Raw genomic sequence first — 17082 nt, 5'->3', positions numbered from 1 at the left:
CCACTTATTAGCACGTCATTGTGCACATTCTAAGGAATCTTAAAGGTGCACTGAACCAAGGAATAATATATGAAAATCATGATCACAAATAAGTATATAGCTTTTAGAATAGTGATTGAACAGGTTGATATGTGTATTATCAATCAACTACGACAAATTGTGTCTGTTAGGAGGCAACTTGATTGCTTGGAAAGCAAGAAACGAATATTGTAACTAGATCAAGTGCTGAAGCCAAATAACGTTGTGAGCCAAATAACGTTGTGAGCCAAATGACTTTAAATTTATGTGGTGCCATATTTGGTGAAAGAGTTTAGGGTCTTGACAAAGGCAAGAAAAGCAAGTTGTGTAATAACCAAGTGTTACATTTATTGAATTATGTAATTGTAAGAGAAGTATAGACATTTGGTACACTGACATTTTAATGGGAAGGCTTGAATGTACTGTTTTCCAAGATATGTCCTACCAATGAACAACTTGCTTATGTCTTCACTAAAACTCTACCAAGAACAAGATAAAGGTGTTGGCAACTAATTGGGACTTTATTGATATCTTGAATGGGAATGCTAAAGCACCATGTTATATGATTAGTATAATTGCAGGGATTAGAATAAACAAAAGAAAAATCCCTAAAATCAGGAGTCTAAACCAGTTTATGTTCATTTTTTGAGAAAATATGGTCATGTTATTTTTTTTAAAAGGTTAACTTTTATTAAAAAGGCGCAAGATACGTTCAAACGTTAACAAAACAATAAATTTAAATGTCAATAAGATCGAAAAATTATCATCCCAATTTATGAATACAACATAATTGCCCACTCAATTACTGTTTTACATGGTTAAATACTAGGTAAAGATTAAATATAATGTAACAATTTGAAATAGAATTAATCGTGACTTACTTGATATAGCTTGTTGCACGCCTTTGCGATAGTCCACGAACATTGTAGGTAAGAAATGGTCTTTCACAAAGTTCTCTACAAATGCTAGCAACCCATCATTCCTATAACATTTGAAAGAGTATGTTGAAAAACAAAGAAAATCAAGAAATAGAACAAGGTTCTAGCAATATAATTGGAGGAAGTGTGGGTAAAAATTCCAACCAGAATAATTTGACAAAGTGTTCTCCACCAAACTTTCAACCAGAATAACTTTTACGGTCCATAAATTACTATTCAAATATAAGCTATCATATCATCCAAACAAAATGAAAACCTAGAGATCATATACTGGTCATCAACATAATACATATACTTAGCATTACTATTTATGCTACATGTCAGCTTGTAGTTGTGAATGTGCAAAGAAAAGGCCAATAATCAGTATAACAAAACCCTACACGCCTGTAACTTACCCAAGTTGTGAGTACTTCTGAGGTAGCATTGAAGCAACCTTATCAGTGAACTGCAATACAACAGGTGGAGTAAGACCGGGATAGCAAACTCAATTAATGAAGGTGAAGTTGACACAATTATGACAGAGCCAAACCTGAAGGACTGGTCGATATATTGATGCTGCTAAATACATTCCTTGCTCAGATAAAACCACTGCAGTTCCATAGCCTTCTTGGAGCATATTAGAACCTTTTCTGTTCCATCCTTGTCGGATAAGTTCAGCCCCTGAATTATATGGTAGGTATCACAATTTTATAGCAGTAAAACAAGAAAATCAACAGAAAACCAAGACTGAATTTGTGAAGCCAGCTGAAATGGGAAGAATTGTGATGAGTGTGATATGACATCTTAATGCTTAAATAGATGCATGGAAAATGTATAGCTACTCACTAGCTCATACAAACTTCATGAGCATCCTCACTTGACGCTAGGATAACTTTTGTAAAAGAGACAATATATACAAGTATAATCCCCTTTAATACATGATGCAATATCTCCTAAAGATTACACATAGTTACATAGAATATTCTGCTATCTAAAGAAGGACGTCAGGGGTATTAGCTTCCTATAAATTAGGAATAATGATAATTAAGCCTAGGTTGATTTCTAAACCGAGACTTGAACTTAAGTTGGGTCGAAACATGGCCTTTGTTAGGATATCAATAACTTGTGGTCGAAAAGGACGTGAATGAGCGATTGATTTGTTTTCATTTTTCTCATTGATGAAGTGTGTGTCAATCTCCATATGATTAGTTCTGAAGATTATGCCTATTAAAGCAGTGAATGAGAGAGACAATACCAGAGAGAGAGAGAGACCTTAATATGTTGCTTTTGTATATTTAGTCAAATGAATATAAATATATATATGGGACATTGTATATACACACTATCTTAAAATTTATCCTGATTTTAAATGAGTCCTCTAATTGTATCTCAACATACACATTCCTTAAGGGATTAGTGACTTTAATTCTTCAAATTCTATCATCATATGAACATGATTTTTGGCAATAGTATTGATTGTCACATAAATTTTGAATAGGATCCCCCGTATTGAGATCATTTAGTATCCTCTTGCAGCCAAATTCCTTCACATATGCCTAGGGTTAATGCTCGGGATTCAACCTTGTTGTGGTTTGCTCTAGGTTGCTAAGTTTTCCAAAATGAATGAGCCTTTTCAAGATATAGATCTACCGTTGAGTGATCATGCCCAATCAACAACAATATAGACTTCTAGAGTTCGATTACTCGTCTGTTTTAACCAAAGCCCATTTCCCAAATCCTTTATGAGGCATTGAGGCATGATGGTTGATCATGATCAGAAGGAGAGGGTTGATCATTTATGTGCTCACGTGATGTGATGAGGACGATGGTATGGAATCAGCCCTGTCAAAACAGAAATACAGATTGGACTAAAAAAGGAACATGGATGCTCGATTGCAACCACATTGATACCCAACGGATTCTTAAGACAGAATTAATTTTGAAAAGGAAAATGTATTAGTGAACAGATGGGAGGATATCAGCGGCTTCTGGGGCGCCTTATCTATCTCTCACACATACTACCCCGCATTGGGTTTCATGTTAGTGTGGTAAACCAATGCATCGACAATTCTACTAGAATATATGAATGTAGCTTACACAATTTTGGGATATCTAGAGTACTCCAGGAAAAGGGTTGTTGTCCAAAAGAATGAGGAGCCCTGCATGGAAGTATACTCAAACACAGATTGGGATCAATGATGCAGATTCAGCTACTCAACCTATGTCAGGGGTAATCTGATTTGGAGAATCAACAACGCGTATTTTCAAGAAGAAACGCTCAAACTAAACTCAGAATTCTTGCTCGCAAAATTTGTGAAACAATATGGAAAGGATACTAAGTGAATTCTGAGTGGACACCTAAATATTGCTAAGAATCAACTTCAATGTGATAATCTGACAACCATAAATAAAGCTAAGAATCAACTTCAATGTGACAATCTGACAACCATATATATAGCTAAGAATCAAGTTCACTAGGACATAACAGAGCACATCATCTGATTACACTACATCACAGAAAGTTGGGAATGGAGTCGCAGAACTAGCATTCCTTTACGAACACAAATTACAGAATAATTATGTAAAAAATAGATATGAACAATTTGTACACCCACTACTCAACTTGAGGGGAGCATAGAATGTGTAAATGAAATGAGGAAGTGGTGGATAAACCACCTAACGGTCGTGGGAAGACCATCTTACATTCTTTCTCATAAACTTAAAAATCTTAAAAACATTTTTTTTTAAATAAAGGGTAAACTTTTCATTAATGAGAAAATTGTTGTGAAAAATCTTAAAAACTTTATAAGGGAATGGAGGAAAACCAATTTTGGTTCCCTTAGTTCTAATATTTCTAACGTTTTCCATGATATTGATGATATTGACAGGATAGGATAAACTTCTATTTTAAAATCTTAATCACATAAAAAACTTAAAATTCTTAAAAATATTGATCTGTTAATGGCTTCCAGATAATGAACTATAAGCATTTTGCTAGGAAGGTAGAACATTATACCAATAGGACAATTATGCCCAAACAAACCTTGATTAGGAATTGATATAGTTGTATCCATTAGTCGAAAAGCAAATGTAAGACCATCTTCTGAGCCATCCCTGTAAGGAAAACATAACAATGCTTTAGATCTTTTAAGATGGAAAGAAAAAGGCAGCATAAAGGTATGCTTATCTTACTTCTGACCACTATCAACTATAAAAGAGTGACAAGAATTAGTCAGACAATAATATGTTCATAGTAAAAAATATCCACAAAAAACACATTAAAATCAACGATAATCATTTGTGACAGTGGGCTTGGAAAGACAATTTTCCACTTCAGACAGCATTGCTAGCAAAGGACAAATAATTGTTCCCAGGAAAATAAATGGTTTCATAAACAACAAATTATTCTTTATTTGAGCAAACAATTCAAGATGAAGTATTTACTTACTTCTTATCTTTTGAAGGAACTTTATTTGCAAGTCTAGCTGTTTGCACAGCAGCATCTGCTGAAGCAGCTTCAGGAGTGGCTCGTAGAATCTCACATATCAGTTGTTGACATTCACTCTACAGTATTAAATCATGTAAAATATCAAAGAATCAGTCTAAGGAATTATACAGTTTTGTGCCTAAAGCATTTCTTGACAAATCTGAACTTTGTGCTTAAAAGCAAGGCACGATACCTGTAAAACTGCCAAGGAAAATCCAATACTATAGCCACCAGTTCCATGAGAGGATTCATTGTCTGGATTCCAATTAATTTCTGCGGCCTTAGGTGCAATATTGTTAGTATGTGAAATTTTTGATTCCAAAAGCTCACCCACAATGACATGATTCCCTGAAAAATAGATTGGTTAAGGTTACTTCACAAAAGCAAAGAAAAAAATTAGACAAAAGAGAACAAAGAACAATGTCCTACCAAATATTCTAACAATGATCTCCAAGATGGAATCAAGAAGCTCTTTAGCAGAAGCCTGAGATGTTCCATTGGGAGCCATCACTGGTGAGACAGGACTAACAGCTATTATTATTCCGGATAAAGAAAACACATTCTGCCTCTTCTGTTTAGGCAACTGATAGTTTTCCAGCTGTCCTCTGAAATAATGCAGGCCTGCCATAGAGGTTTCGCTGACTTGACCCATAACAGGTCTTGAACAAGTAAAATGATCAGCATATGCTTTAATCTTGGAAATGATAATATCGTGAATGGTGGGTCGCAATCTTTGGCTGTTGAAAGACAAATCGATATCAGACAATGACTCTGTAGTACAGATTAGAGAAATTTCCCATTTATGTTTCATATAGTGATCAATAACCACAACATAGACTTCCTAAATAAACTAGTTCTCATTTGATAGTATGATACTCTTTTGTCGGGGATTCCCAGGAAAAAAGAATGATATCATAAAGTAGCCCATAAAACTAGAAGTTTACACATTGTGCCTTCTAAAAAAACTAGGAGTTTTGCATTCCTTGGAATGCATACTGTACAGTAATGCTGCAAGAAGTTGAAAAAATGTAAGAAGAATACATGTTTGATGATAGAGACAAGAAAAGATCATACCACAATAAAAAGCAACAAGTGTAGCATTTAACCAAATTATTTGTTAGCAAATCAACAACATAATTAGTTGTTATATTTTTTTACCAGGCCTCCCATACTAAAACCCAACGTACCATATGATAGCCCCAGCAGCTGCCACCTTTCCAAGCATGTAGAGACACTCAACCATGGTCTGCAAATACTTCACATGTGGAGGTGCGTCACTTTTTCTAATTGCTTCCTGCAACCGATTGTCAATTAATATCAGTGCAGAACTATTAGAGTGAACAATGAAACAACAAAGAGAGTAGAATATACTGAGCAGTGATTGGAATGTTCATACAATAAATTCATCAGGAGTGGAGTCGCAAAGCCATGTGGGGACTTGACGAGATGCCATCTTTATATCCTTTGAATTACCATCACCACCATTCGCAGATTCATCATGGGTCTCCTGAGCACCATCATCTTCATGACCATCAACTGATGAGCTGCAAAGATAAAGTATATAATAGCTTATTACATCCATGATTGAGAGTTTTTTCAAGTGGAAGAATGATGATATTCGAAATGAAACATATATGCAAGAAATATAGATGCAGCCTCCACACCCTCAAATGTAACTTTGACTGCCAATAAAAAAGATAACTATAAAACAAAGATGCAAACAGAAGCCAGAATAGATCCCCAAAAAGGAGAAAGGGGAAAATATAGTTAATTGTCAAGGGGTAATACCACATGTTCCTTGAGTGAGGCGTTGTCACCCTTCAATATTCATTATTTTTCTTAGGACGCTTTCATATTCACCCCATTCATTGTGATTTCTTCTTCTTGAATGCTAGATGTAAGCCCTTAGAATAAATAAGAAAATCCCAAATATATTGCTACTATCACCCTCGTAAACATCTGTGTTATGGGCACACTGTGACCACAAGCATGTGACAAACTGAGAATATTCATTATGGGAATAGTAGGGGATTAGTTGGTATTCAAGATAGAGAATTGAAGTCGACAAGTTAAGTTGAGAAAGACACGTTTGAATCAAAATTATTTCGTTTTAATTGTATTTATGCCCAAGGGAAATATAAATTTTTTTTAAACAGTATAGGTATTATTTCAAGATAAACAAAACAACAGTTTGTGGGTAGTGCACAGCTTCTGCACTCCACCACAGGAAAAGGCTCAAATGGATCAGATGGTATTATTCGATCATTTCTGTAAAAGCAAGTGATTATTTTCTTAGATCACTATGGGTAGTCACTTCATTATCTAATTAAAATATGTAAAATCCACAATGCAGTTAATTATGATAGCAAGCGGGGTGCCCGATCAAATGTCCCAGACGCCCAAAAGAGGAGATTCAATATCCATGTCGACTTTGGTGCACTCAAGTTTTGAGAGATACGTGGAACACCGGTTCCACTTGAGTTTTTATCATGTGTACCATATACTTTGGAGATTATCTTTGACTCAAAATGTACGACAACTCGTGTCATAAATTGTGTTGTAATGTTTATGTTGGTGGTTTTCAGCACAATTTTGCAATCTTCAAAAAATTATTGATCAATGAAATAGTTTATCCTTTCAAAACAAATATTGGGTGGGCCAATTTGCGATGCCCTACCTTCAAATGAAACGGCCTAAACAAGATATGGCCCGAAGGGTTCTTTGTGAGCTTGTTTTCTTCTAGGTGAATTTACAATATCAATCTGGATATAAACCCTAAGGCCCAAATGCAAGAATCAGTGCCTCCTTCGTTCTAGTGCCGCAAGAGAAAAGCAAGCAAATGATGAAGGATTGTGATTCCGTACGGCATGCGAGGTTTGGACGCAGAGTGAGATTGAAACACCGAGGCAATTCAAGGCTACAATGCACGTTGAAGGGGCCACCTCATGTATCTATCGTCATGTTGAAGACAGACAAGCTGAGTACTTTTTTCTTCTTCAATGGAAGAACATGAAAATTTCTTCAATCGGCAATGGCTGAAAAACTTGGAAGCAAGGAAGAGTAATGGGGTTGGGGTTTGGTCTATAGATAGAGATTGAAGCATTGCAAAATAAAATAAATTGATAAGACGATTGGAGCCCTCCACTAACGGTTACTCTAGATATTGGCGAAGCAACGGAAGATGTGCGGTTTTGCTCAAAAAACATTAACACTGCTTAATACAATGTAGCATTTTGCAGTGAAGATGATTTTTTCATATTTTTATTATCAAACAAATACATGAACGTACAATATATAAGAAATACAAAAGAAACTAATTAAATGATAGAGAGCAACCTCCTAGATAAGCATAAATGAGCCTTTATTAGGAAGACAAACAACTTGAATCACTTTGAGTAAATGTCCCTTTGAAAGGTAAAGGTGTGATTTGGAATGGCATATCAATAGTCCTAGGTTGATATTTCCACACAAAATCTGATTGTTATTAGGCACATATAAGTGGCCTAAGTCATTGCTTTTTGTATATATATATATATCATATACGATTGCTTCCTAGTAAGCCATTCTTGTCATTTTTTAATGTTTTTGTCTTTGAGAAAACTTGTCATTTTACTTGTTCAACACATACTTCAATAAAGAAAATTGCAAAACAATAAATAAGGACGTGGAAAATGGAATCAGACTATTATCACAGCCAACAACTACGCTCTAGGAGTAACGATCTTCTACACTTAAATCTTGAAAAGTATCAAACATAATACATCTTAGCTTCTCATGCATAAGAAAAGAATCTACAAAACGATTCTCCTCTTGACTCTTGTACAATCAATGGTGTTTGATAGATAAACATCAGCTTTTGCAGTTCAACAGAGCAAATGGAACAATGTCTGTATTTTCCACACGCAGAGAAAGATGGCAATCATGAATAGGAGGTTGGTCAATTCTTATCATGTTAACCAGAGTAGGTTAGTGTTAGAGTTCAAACTCATAAGCCTCCTATATATATTAGGGTAATCTTAAATAATCGATAACTATAATACTAATGATAATTATCCTATGAACTACTTAAGCTAAATAACAATAGTAAAATATAATCAAAATAATATTATTAATTTGGCGGTCATGATTCGTCAGATAATGGCCCTTTGGAATCCTAATCTTCATTCTGTATCAATTATATATGATTAAGACAGAAAATCAAGGATATTTATTTAGTGTGGTTCTGCTATATGAACCATTTATACAACTGCACTTGAAAATGCAAGGGCCAAAATCACAATACAGACAAAATAGGCAGGCAGAAAAAGCAATAATAGGAAATATTATGCAAAGTTTCAAGTAGAAGGATACATATGAAACTTGGCTTACCCTTCATCAATGGAATTAGGCCTAAGAAATCCATCTCCTGTTCCATAATGACCACTCTGGTTATCACCTTTCATCGACCTGGTTCTTCGAGATAGGGGTTGCGAACTATTAATCGACAAGGAAGCAACACTAGTTGTGGGCAATTCGTCATCCTTATCATTTAGACCTGAGATAGCCAAGCTGTCGAAGAAGTACATCAGCTAAACTTAGATATTTCTTCAATACATATATAAATATATATAGTGATACATATATAAAAGTGAGAGCACATATCACCAACAGAGATCATAGAAATCCTTAACCGTGGAAATGTGGGATTCACATGAACACAAATAAAGGCACAACATCTAGAAGTACCAGAGTTTCAGAAAGGGCATTTTACAGAAACAAGAATACAGTCTTCTAACATCACAATGTACTTGATGTAGTATAGCTTAGCATTAAGATGCTTAATACAATACAATGTTGCTTATAGTCACAATACTGTCTTGTGAAAATAAATGTATGGAATCAGTTATATAATTGAACTATAAGCTATTTGGATGAAATTATTGGCTATATTGGTAAAGATATGTGGCTTGTATTATGAAGATAGTATTAAAAAAATTATTTTAGGAAGCTAGCACAACCCCCACAGTCATGGTCCCCACTTCTTAATACCTTTTTTTGTATTATGAAGATAGTTAATAATGGACTACAATTTATACTTAATTTCAAAATCCCTAGAATAGAGATGTTTTCATTTTGCTGCAAGGAATTTGAGGTTAAAAAGATTGAATCTCCCAATTAGGAATCAAACAATAAAACATTAAAGCTAGTTTTAGCAATAAACAATTTTATATACTTATCTATTAAATATAATTTCCCGTATTTCTTGGGATTAAGAGTTATCTTAAGAAACTCATGTGACATGTATCTAAAAGGTACAACTTAATGGAATAACATACACATTCTTCCTTCCATCTGCTAATCAAGAGAGAATTGTGTTATGTACATAGATTATAAAGAGTAATCTAAAATTAAATCAGATACCATTAGACAACAGCTCAAACATCCATAACTGGACGCATCTTTGAACAGTTCTATGAAATGATACATACGCAGTTTCAAATATCCATTCAGGCCACAGAATTTTTTGTGGGCAACCTAGGTCAGTTCCTATCCACTTACACCTCAGTTCTTGTGTTGAAACTCAACAATAGAACGGGGTTGTGACGCAAGAATCAGCATGTTTTGTTTATCTACACCTCAGTGTAGAGAAACAATAAAGAGTAACCTAAAAGTAAATCAGATACCATTAGACAACAGCTCAAACATCCATAACTGGACGCATCTTTGAACAGTTCTATGAAATGATAAACACAGTTTCAAATATCCATTCAGGCCACAGAATTTTTTGTGGGCAACCTAGGTCAGTTCCTATCCTCTTACACCTCAGTTATTGTGTTGAAACTCAACAATAGAACGGGGTTGTCAACGCAAGAATCAACATTTTTTTTCTCTAAGTTAGTACCATTAGATGAAATCAAATCAGTCGCATATCCAAAAAGGAAGATAATACACAGAAACCTATGTAGTAGGAATGCTGAACATCTCAACAACTGCAATTAGTAAGCTATTCAAGTTCAAGTAACTTCTAACTTCACAAGTTAGGGATAAATACCTATATTCACCCCTATTGTATAGATGTGCATTCAAATCCTCCAAAACTTTGTAGAAAAGAACTCCTCGCAACTTTGTCAAATCGGACCTAACATCTTGAAGTGCACCAACCTACGCCAATATCACACAATCAGATCATGTTGGGATGATAAAAGAAAACATGTAATGGAGCGATACAATGAAGAACTATAGAGAAATATCTGAAATGAAATTTAAGAAAGAATGACACCTACAACCATTGCTAGTAATAAATATTAAATGACATGTACTATCACCAGCAATAAAACGTGAGCATGGCATAGTAAACATATACAATGAAGCTAATATGATAAATGGCCAGTGATTGAAAGACTTAATTAGATTATGGAAAACTGATTTTATTTTTTTTGTGGGAAAACTGATATATTTAACCAGGCGCAAAGTTTGCCGTCTGACGGGCTCGAACCCAAGACCTCTCAAGGAGGCTGGGGATATCCACCTCTTGTTGCCGCTAAGCTAGAAGAGGGGATGTTGGCATTCAATCTTATCCATTGGCATCAAATTTTGACAATAAGTACAACATATATTGAAAATGAACAATGAAATGTTGTAAGAAGTTAATTACTCGTACGGACCGTTTGAAGCCCCTCCCTTTCAAGCATCAAACTTGATTGAAGATGCAACTGAACGGCAGCATAAAATTGTTTCTCGGCAATTAGTTTCTCAATACGGGCAGGAACCTGCAACATTTTAAATCATGTATGACAATACAACATCCAGTTCACCAGAGTTAGACCCCAAACATTAACAAAAGCATAAATGCATCAACATAGAATAACACAAATATGCTACAACATACAGTGAACAGAAGAAGGGAATAGTCCTCATTTAATCTGTTTCAATTATTGAACATGATATGGAATAGTTCGTTTAACCAAATTTGTCATCACTGTGAGCTGTCCAGAAATGACAATCCAGTCTAACACGGTCATGCAAGCAACAGTTTCCAAAGACCATGAGAGCAATTAAGAGTTATGGAAGGGATATAGAAATTGTTGTAGTTGCAAACATGCAGAAGTATGAACACTACCATACTCGATTAGAGGCTCTAGAGATAGTTTTTCTGTCTAATTGTTTTTATTTTCATGTATAGTTTGTAATAAGGAAAGATGTCGTGAATTGCAACTTCATACAATACAAACGGTAACATAGACAAACTGTTAGAATAAGACGGAAATTGTTTTTATTTTCATGTATAGTTTGTAATAAGGAAATATGTCGTGAATTGCAACTTCATACAATACAAACGGTAACATAGACAAACTGTTAGAATAAGAGAGAAAGATGGTGTTGAATGATATATTTAGAGTTACATAGATTATGTCTAATAAATAGACAATAGATTAGAGTTATAAGGAAACTAATATAATATAATAATATAATATTTATATTATCACAATTTATCATATTGTGATAATATCTTACAAATATATTATCTTTATATTATAACACAAACATCTCAAAAATTGCAGAAGGATGGTGGAGAAAAGAAACTAAGAAAGAGGGAAAGCCTCGTAATGTAGCCTTCAAGGATGGAGGGTATGAATCAGAATCTAAAAATAACAAACAAGTTGCATGCCAAAGTTGAACTGAATAATAGATGTAGAATCATCAATAACCAAGGCAGACTGAACACCATTCAAACCCCACAACCATCCCTAAACAGACTTCACATAATCAACCTCTTCCTTATGAGTCACCGTGTCTTCAATAATATTCACTCCAATTCGACTTCTACCCTATCATTCCTTTCTTTCCAGATTTAGAATCATAATTAATATCACTAAGACTTATTTTATTTTCTTGCTCCAACTTAGACATAATCTTTCGTTTTAAGCCTTTTGATTGTCCTTTTACCAATCCTCAAACAATTTAACAGCTTCTTAGAATCTCACTTTTCTGTTTCCATTACGAGCCACACAGCCCGCGAATGCATACCCTCTAACACGGACACTTATTTTATTGTATGCCAATTCATATAAGTAATCCCTAGACCACATAATCCTCATCAAGTCCATCCCTTAATTCAACCATTGATGAAGATATCATCATAAACCTCAACACTACCAACAAACACAAAATCCTCATGCGTATCATTAGTCACAGGGCCAACATTAATGATGTGTCCTAGTACTTCCACCTTTCCATTAGCAACAAATGATATCTACTTCTACGGTAGACCACCACTTAACTCTGAATAATTTAATCAAAAGACAATCCCGTTTATAGACCACCCCCTAACTCTGAACATTCAACTCAATTCCACCCACAATTGAGATAAAACGATGAGTTCTTCCTTAAAGAGAGACATCATATCAAACTTGTCTCTATCAATACAATATGCCCATGTACTCCACTAAAGCTTTCAGGTGTGGGCCGAAATGCTTGCCTATCTCTTTTTTTAAAGGTCAACTTTTATATTAAAAAGAAAGAACGTAAGGTGTGTTCATGGGTTACACAATCGGAAGTTTAGTATACTTGGAAGAAAGAACGTCCGGAATGCTTGCCCATCACCTTTGAAAATTCAGCTATACTTGGAAACTGGAACAGCAAGGGGCCCACCACGAAATAACACGACGAAGCTGAAAAATATCTCATGTCCGTATCAGAGAACATCTTCCCCATATGCACCAGCTTCCTTAGCTACACCAACTAGTACCCTTTTTTATCTTGACCAAAGCCTCATTCCCGCAGCATAAATGAATCTCTACTAGGCTTATGGCTCACAATTGAAACCTTCCCAGAATAGAATCCAAATCACCCTCAGCTAAGCTCATCTACACCTACATTCCAAATTTAAACAGTAATTGGGATTCAAACTCTTGCCCGCATCAACCTACTTTGGGAAAACACCTTTCTTTGGTTTATTGATCTAGTTTCTATCCATCAGGAAATCCACAAAAGTGTAATCTTCACTTCCTACTATATCCAAAGGAATGAACAAACTTTTCACAACAGGAGAATTTCCAGAAACCTTAAAACAAAGAATGCATCCCTTATATATTTCCCCAAAATCATAAAAGACTTGTTTTTATCATTAACATCGCCTACACAACCATTTTTTTGACAATTGAAATCAAGATCAGAAATCGTAATCCCCACTCACACACACTCAACATAGTCCAATGCCACAAATTTCAATTTGCCCCAACCATGCTCATAAATTCTAACTCTCATGGAATTCGCAGCATTAATCGTAATAAAATTCATACCGTGTAACATCGACTCATAGAAACCATCGCCACAACACCATGCCCTCTCCCTCCAACCATTACCGAATCCCCGAAACATCATGACCAAAAGCCATGACGGCTAGGAAGTTTAGCAAAGAGCATGAGGTTCATTCTCTCTCTAGTTTTCCCATTTGTAGAAGTAAATCCAGGTTAATTAGAACATGAGTTAGTGATCTAATAGTGTAACTTCCTATCTAGGAGTGTGGAAACAGACAAAGACTGAAGAAGCCTCATTTGGAAACAACATTTTTAATAGATTTCTGTCTTAGTGTGGATCCAAGTGGGTTCAGATTTGGAATCATGGTGTAACTCAACTTATTCGGACACAGATTCATAAATTCATTGGTGATTTCTCTTTCTCTGTCATATTCGGATCCATATCCGGATTCGGAAACAAAAGTGTTTCCATATCGGGTTTGTCCACCTCTAATCATCAATTATACAGGATAGGTGGATCAATTTATATAAAGACCTTAACACTCGAATAACTGTTTTTCGTCAAAGAACTACTAGAACATACAGGATAGCGTTCTGAACCAAAGGGAATTTCTTTGCAATTAAAAATGAGTCCATTAGGTTGGATTTGTATAGGATGTTAGGGAGAATATTCACGTCCTTCAGATTTTTGTATTCACAGATTGATGAAAGATTGAATTTTAAGCTTTACAAAAGGGAAAATGATAGTCTAATCAGTGTATTTAACATCAAATTCAAGTGGTGTAACAAATTTAGCTACTAGTCCTAATATTGTATATCCTTATCCGTAAAGTTGAAATTTCTTTTTGGCGTAAAATGAGTTGTAAATTAGCAGTTTTCCAAAAGTAATAAAATTCTATAGCCTAGGAAAACAAAATAATTATGAATTAATAAAATACTTAACCATGAAACAAACACCTACGGACAATACTGGAATAGACAAGTCAATGTGATTCACCACTAAATGGAGTAATAACAAAGTAAATGTCTTCCATAACAAAAGTAATACAAGTGTAGCTAACAAGAAATGTCTTATTTTGTTGTTAAATGTATTTCTTTGTTGAATGTATTGTTTCTGTAAGTGTTGATAGGATATACTTTTTTTATTTTAACAAAGGCACATTGTGTCTTCAAATTAGAACCTACTCAACATTATCAACTAAAAAAACTATAAATTCTATCCTTGAACCATGGGAAGGTTTTGTGACCCAAATAAAAGGAAACTTTATATGAATTGCACAATCAAGATAGAGAGAATTGACCTTTGCAATGCTCTCAATTTGGTCCAATAGAGAGATTATGTGACGCAGTGTAACTGATCGGTACCATAATTGGTGCAATTGCTTGTTCCTAGCACCAAGAAGCTTCTTTGCATCCGCCAAGTCACCTTTTAGTCCATCAATCCGTTCCGTAGATTCACTAAACAGTCGCAAAATCTATAAGAAATGAAAACATAAGTAATAAAATAAGATCAAAGTACAAGAATTGCAAATATCAAAGTAAAAAAATATAAAATCATTTATTAAAATAACATAGGGAAAAGAAAAAGAAGATCAAAGTACAAGAATTACTTTGAATATAACAAACAAATATCACCTTCCAAAAACAAAAAAGAAACAAGTAAAGAATTTAGAGAACACAAGAAGAATCTCAAAAGTGTACAAAGAAAGAACTAATTGAAATGTTGATTGTCGTAGTTGGATATTCTAGACCATATTGTGACTGTTTGAAAAATTGATGGCAAGATGTGTAGTGATTTCCAATCAGATACATATCATGACACAGTATTCCTAGGCATCATTTTTTTACCGCATAATTTATGTAGCCACTTACACAAGTGACAAGAATTCACATATATAGGGAGGGCAACTTATAGCCAAACGTTGCAAATTTTACATGAAGTACACGTATACATGAAACAACAACTTGTCTTGTAAGATTTGGCATGAGAGACATATTCGCGTCTTGGAAGAATAAGAAGGAATGAAGAGCAAGTACTAGAGAAACTTTTCATTTGAGTTTCATCGTTTTGTGTTGCTCTAGTACAGTTTTCAGGGACTTGGATCCCCTTTTGTTTTATTTTGTTGCATCTCTTTTATGCTGGGTGCATTGCTTATGCAAGTGTGGTTGGCCTTCATTCTTTTATTTTAACACATTAAGAAGTTATCATAAGTAAATCACAGCAATTGCATCATTTCTAAGTAGATTAGCTCTTGTATTAGCAGTACTTGACCCAACAAAGTAATTAAGGAAAAATTAAACATATGCGATAAAGAAACAAACCTGGGAGTAATTCTGGATTGCTTTGTTGAACCCATTATGATAAGCATGTACCACTTCATCAACAACATCTTCAACAATATCACTTTGTTCCTTCAATATCCGAAGTTCACCTTCACGATCTTTTGCTGTCAAAATCTTTACCACATGTGGCAGTGAATCAAAACGAGCTGCAGTCCAACTTTCAGCTATATCCAGAAGGTCATCTTTTAAGTGCTGTTAAGAGCATAAAATGTAAAAAGATCAACCAACCAATACCCAGATGAGTAAATCTTTAAGACGTCAAACAGGGAAAATTACAAGTATTATCAAGTTGAAAAGGCATTGCTGAATGCAAATTAAACAATTAAAATGAGTGGCAATTGACAAACACAAAATGCATTTCAACCGAATCAGGATTCCAAAATTATGACAGGAAATGCATCTATAATATATATGAACAAGGTGGATCCAATTAAAGTTAAGAGTTATATTAGACTAAAATGTATTCTACAAATTGGCGAAAAAACGCACCGCCTTATCTTGGGAGATAGGTAATCCATCAAACATTCCCATCCCCGGAAAACCCAGCTCGGCAAAGTCACACAACTGTAAGGAAACAAAGGAAAACGGGGAAGTAGAAGAAATTGTAAATGTAAGAGACATTAACGGAGCAGATCAGAGTACAGAACGAATGAATGAGAAAGAGTACCAGAGATTCGAACTGTGATTACAGGTTTAGCAGCGAGGGAATTTAAGGTACGAATCTTGCACCGCCGATTAGAGGGTAACAATTTCGGATTGAAATAGAGTTGGTGCTGATCGGAAAATTCAGAATGGATCGAGATGAAAGATGAGTGTGTGACCAGGCAAACCGGGGAGTCAATGCGTGCCTAAACCGTGTTCCAAACCGGAATCTTGAAAGGTTGTCCCTTCAAACAAACAAAAAAAAACCCTTTTTTTCTTTTATTTTTTTTTACTAGACTAGAAAACAATAATAAATATATGAATTTAACTTGGACTTAAGTTTAATTTTTAAAATAATACAATTTTGGGAAATCGAGTCATGTTATTAAACTATAAATATTTCAATTCTTATTCACATAAAATTTACTATCCAAAA

At 34.7% G+C, this 17082-nt stretch overlaps 1 protein-coding gene across 1 annotated transcript in view; it reads right to left on the bottom strand.

Annotated features, from left to right (window-relative positions):
• Nucleotides 1-16830, bottom strand: part of LOC124936236 (exocyst complex component SEC8) — a 27413-nt gene extending 10583 nt beyond the window's left edge. Inside the window, exons 1-16 of the mRNA XM_047476719.1 lie at nucleotides 16672-16830; nucleotides 16494-16568; nucleotides 15984-16196; nucleotides 14963-15136; nucleotides 11067-11171; nucleotides 10454-10563; nucleotides 8791-8970; nucleotides 5819-5966; nucleotides 5610-5716; nucleotides 4852-5159; nucleotides 4616-4770; nucleotides 4384-4499; nucleotides 3979-4049; nucleotides 1486-1616; nucleotides 1352-1401; nucleotides 900-1000 (exon numbers count right to left, since the gene is read on the bottom strand). Of these exons, the coding sequence (XP_047332675.1) occupies nucleotides 900-1000; nucleotides 1352-1401; nucleotides 1486-1616; nucleotides 3979-4049; nucleotides 4384-4499; nucleotides 4616-4770; nucleotides 4852-5159; nucleotides 5610-5716; nucleotides 5819-5966; nucleotides 8791-8970; nucleotides 10454-10563; nucleotides 11067-11171; nucleotides 14963-15136; nucleotides 15984-16196; nucleotides 16494-16535 (2011 nt within the window). The 5' untranslated portion in view covers nucleotides 16536-16568; nucleotides 16672-16830. The remainder of the gene's footprint in view (nucleotides 1-899; nucleotides 1001-1351; nucleotides 1402-1485; nucleotides 1617-3978; nucleotides 4050-4383; nucleotides 4500-4615; nucleotides 4771-4851; nucleotides 5160-5609; nucleotides 5717-5818; nucleotides 5967-8790; nucleotides 8971-10453; nucleotides 10564-11066; nucleotides 11172-14962; nucleotides 15137-15983; nucleotides 16197-16493; nucleotides 16569-16671) is intronic.
• Nucleotides 16831-17082: the final 252 nt, after the last annotated feature.

Source organism: Impatiens glandulifera, chromosome 4 (assembly GCF_907164915.1).
Source record: "Impatiens glandulifera chromosome 4, dImpGla2.1, whole genome shotgun sequence".
Taxonomy (NCBI): Eukaryota; Viridiplantae; Streptophyta; class Magnoliopsida; order Ericales; family Balsaminaceae; genus Impatiens; species Impatiens glandulifera.
This window is presented reverse-complemented; position numbering and strand designations above follow the sequence as displayed.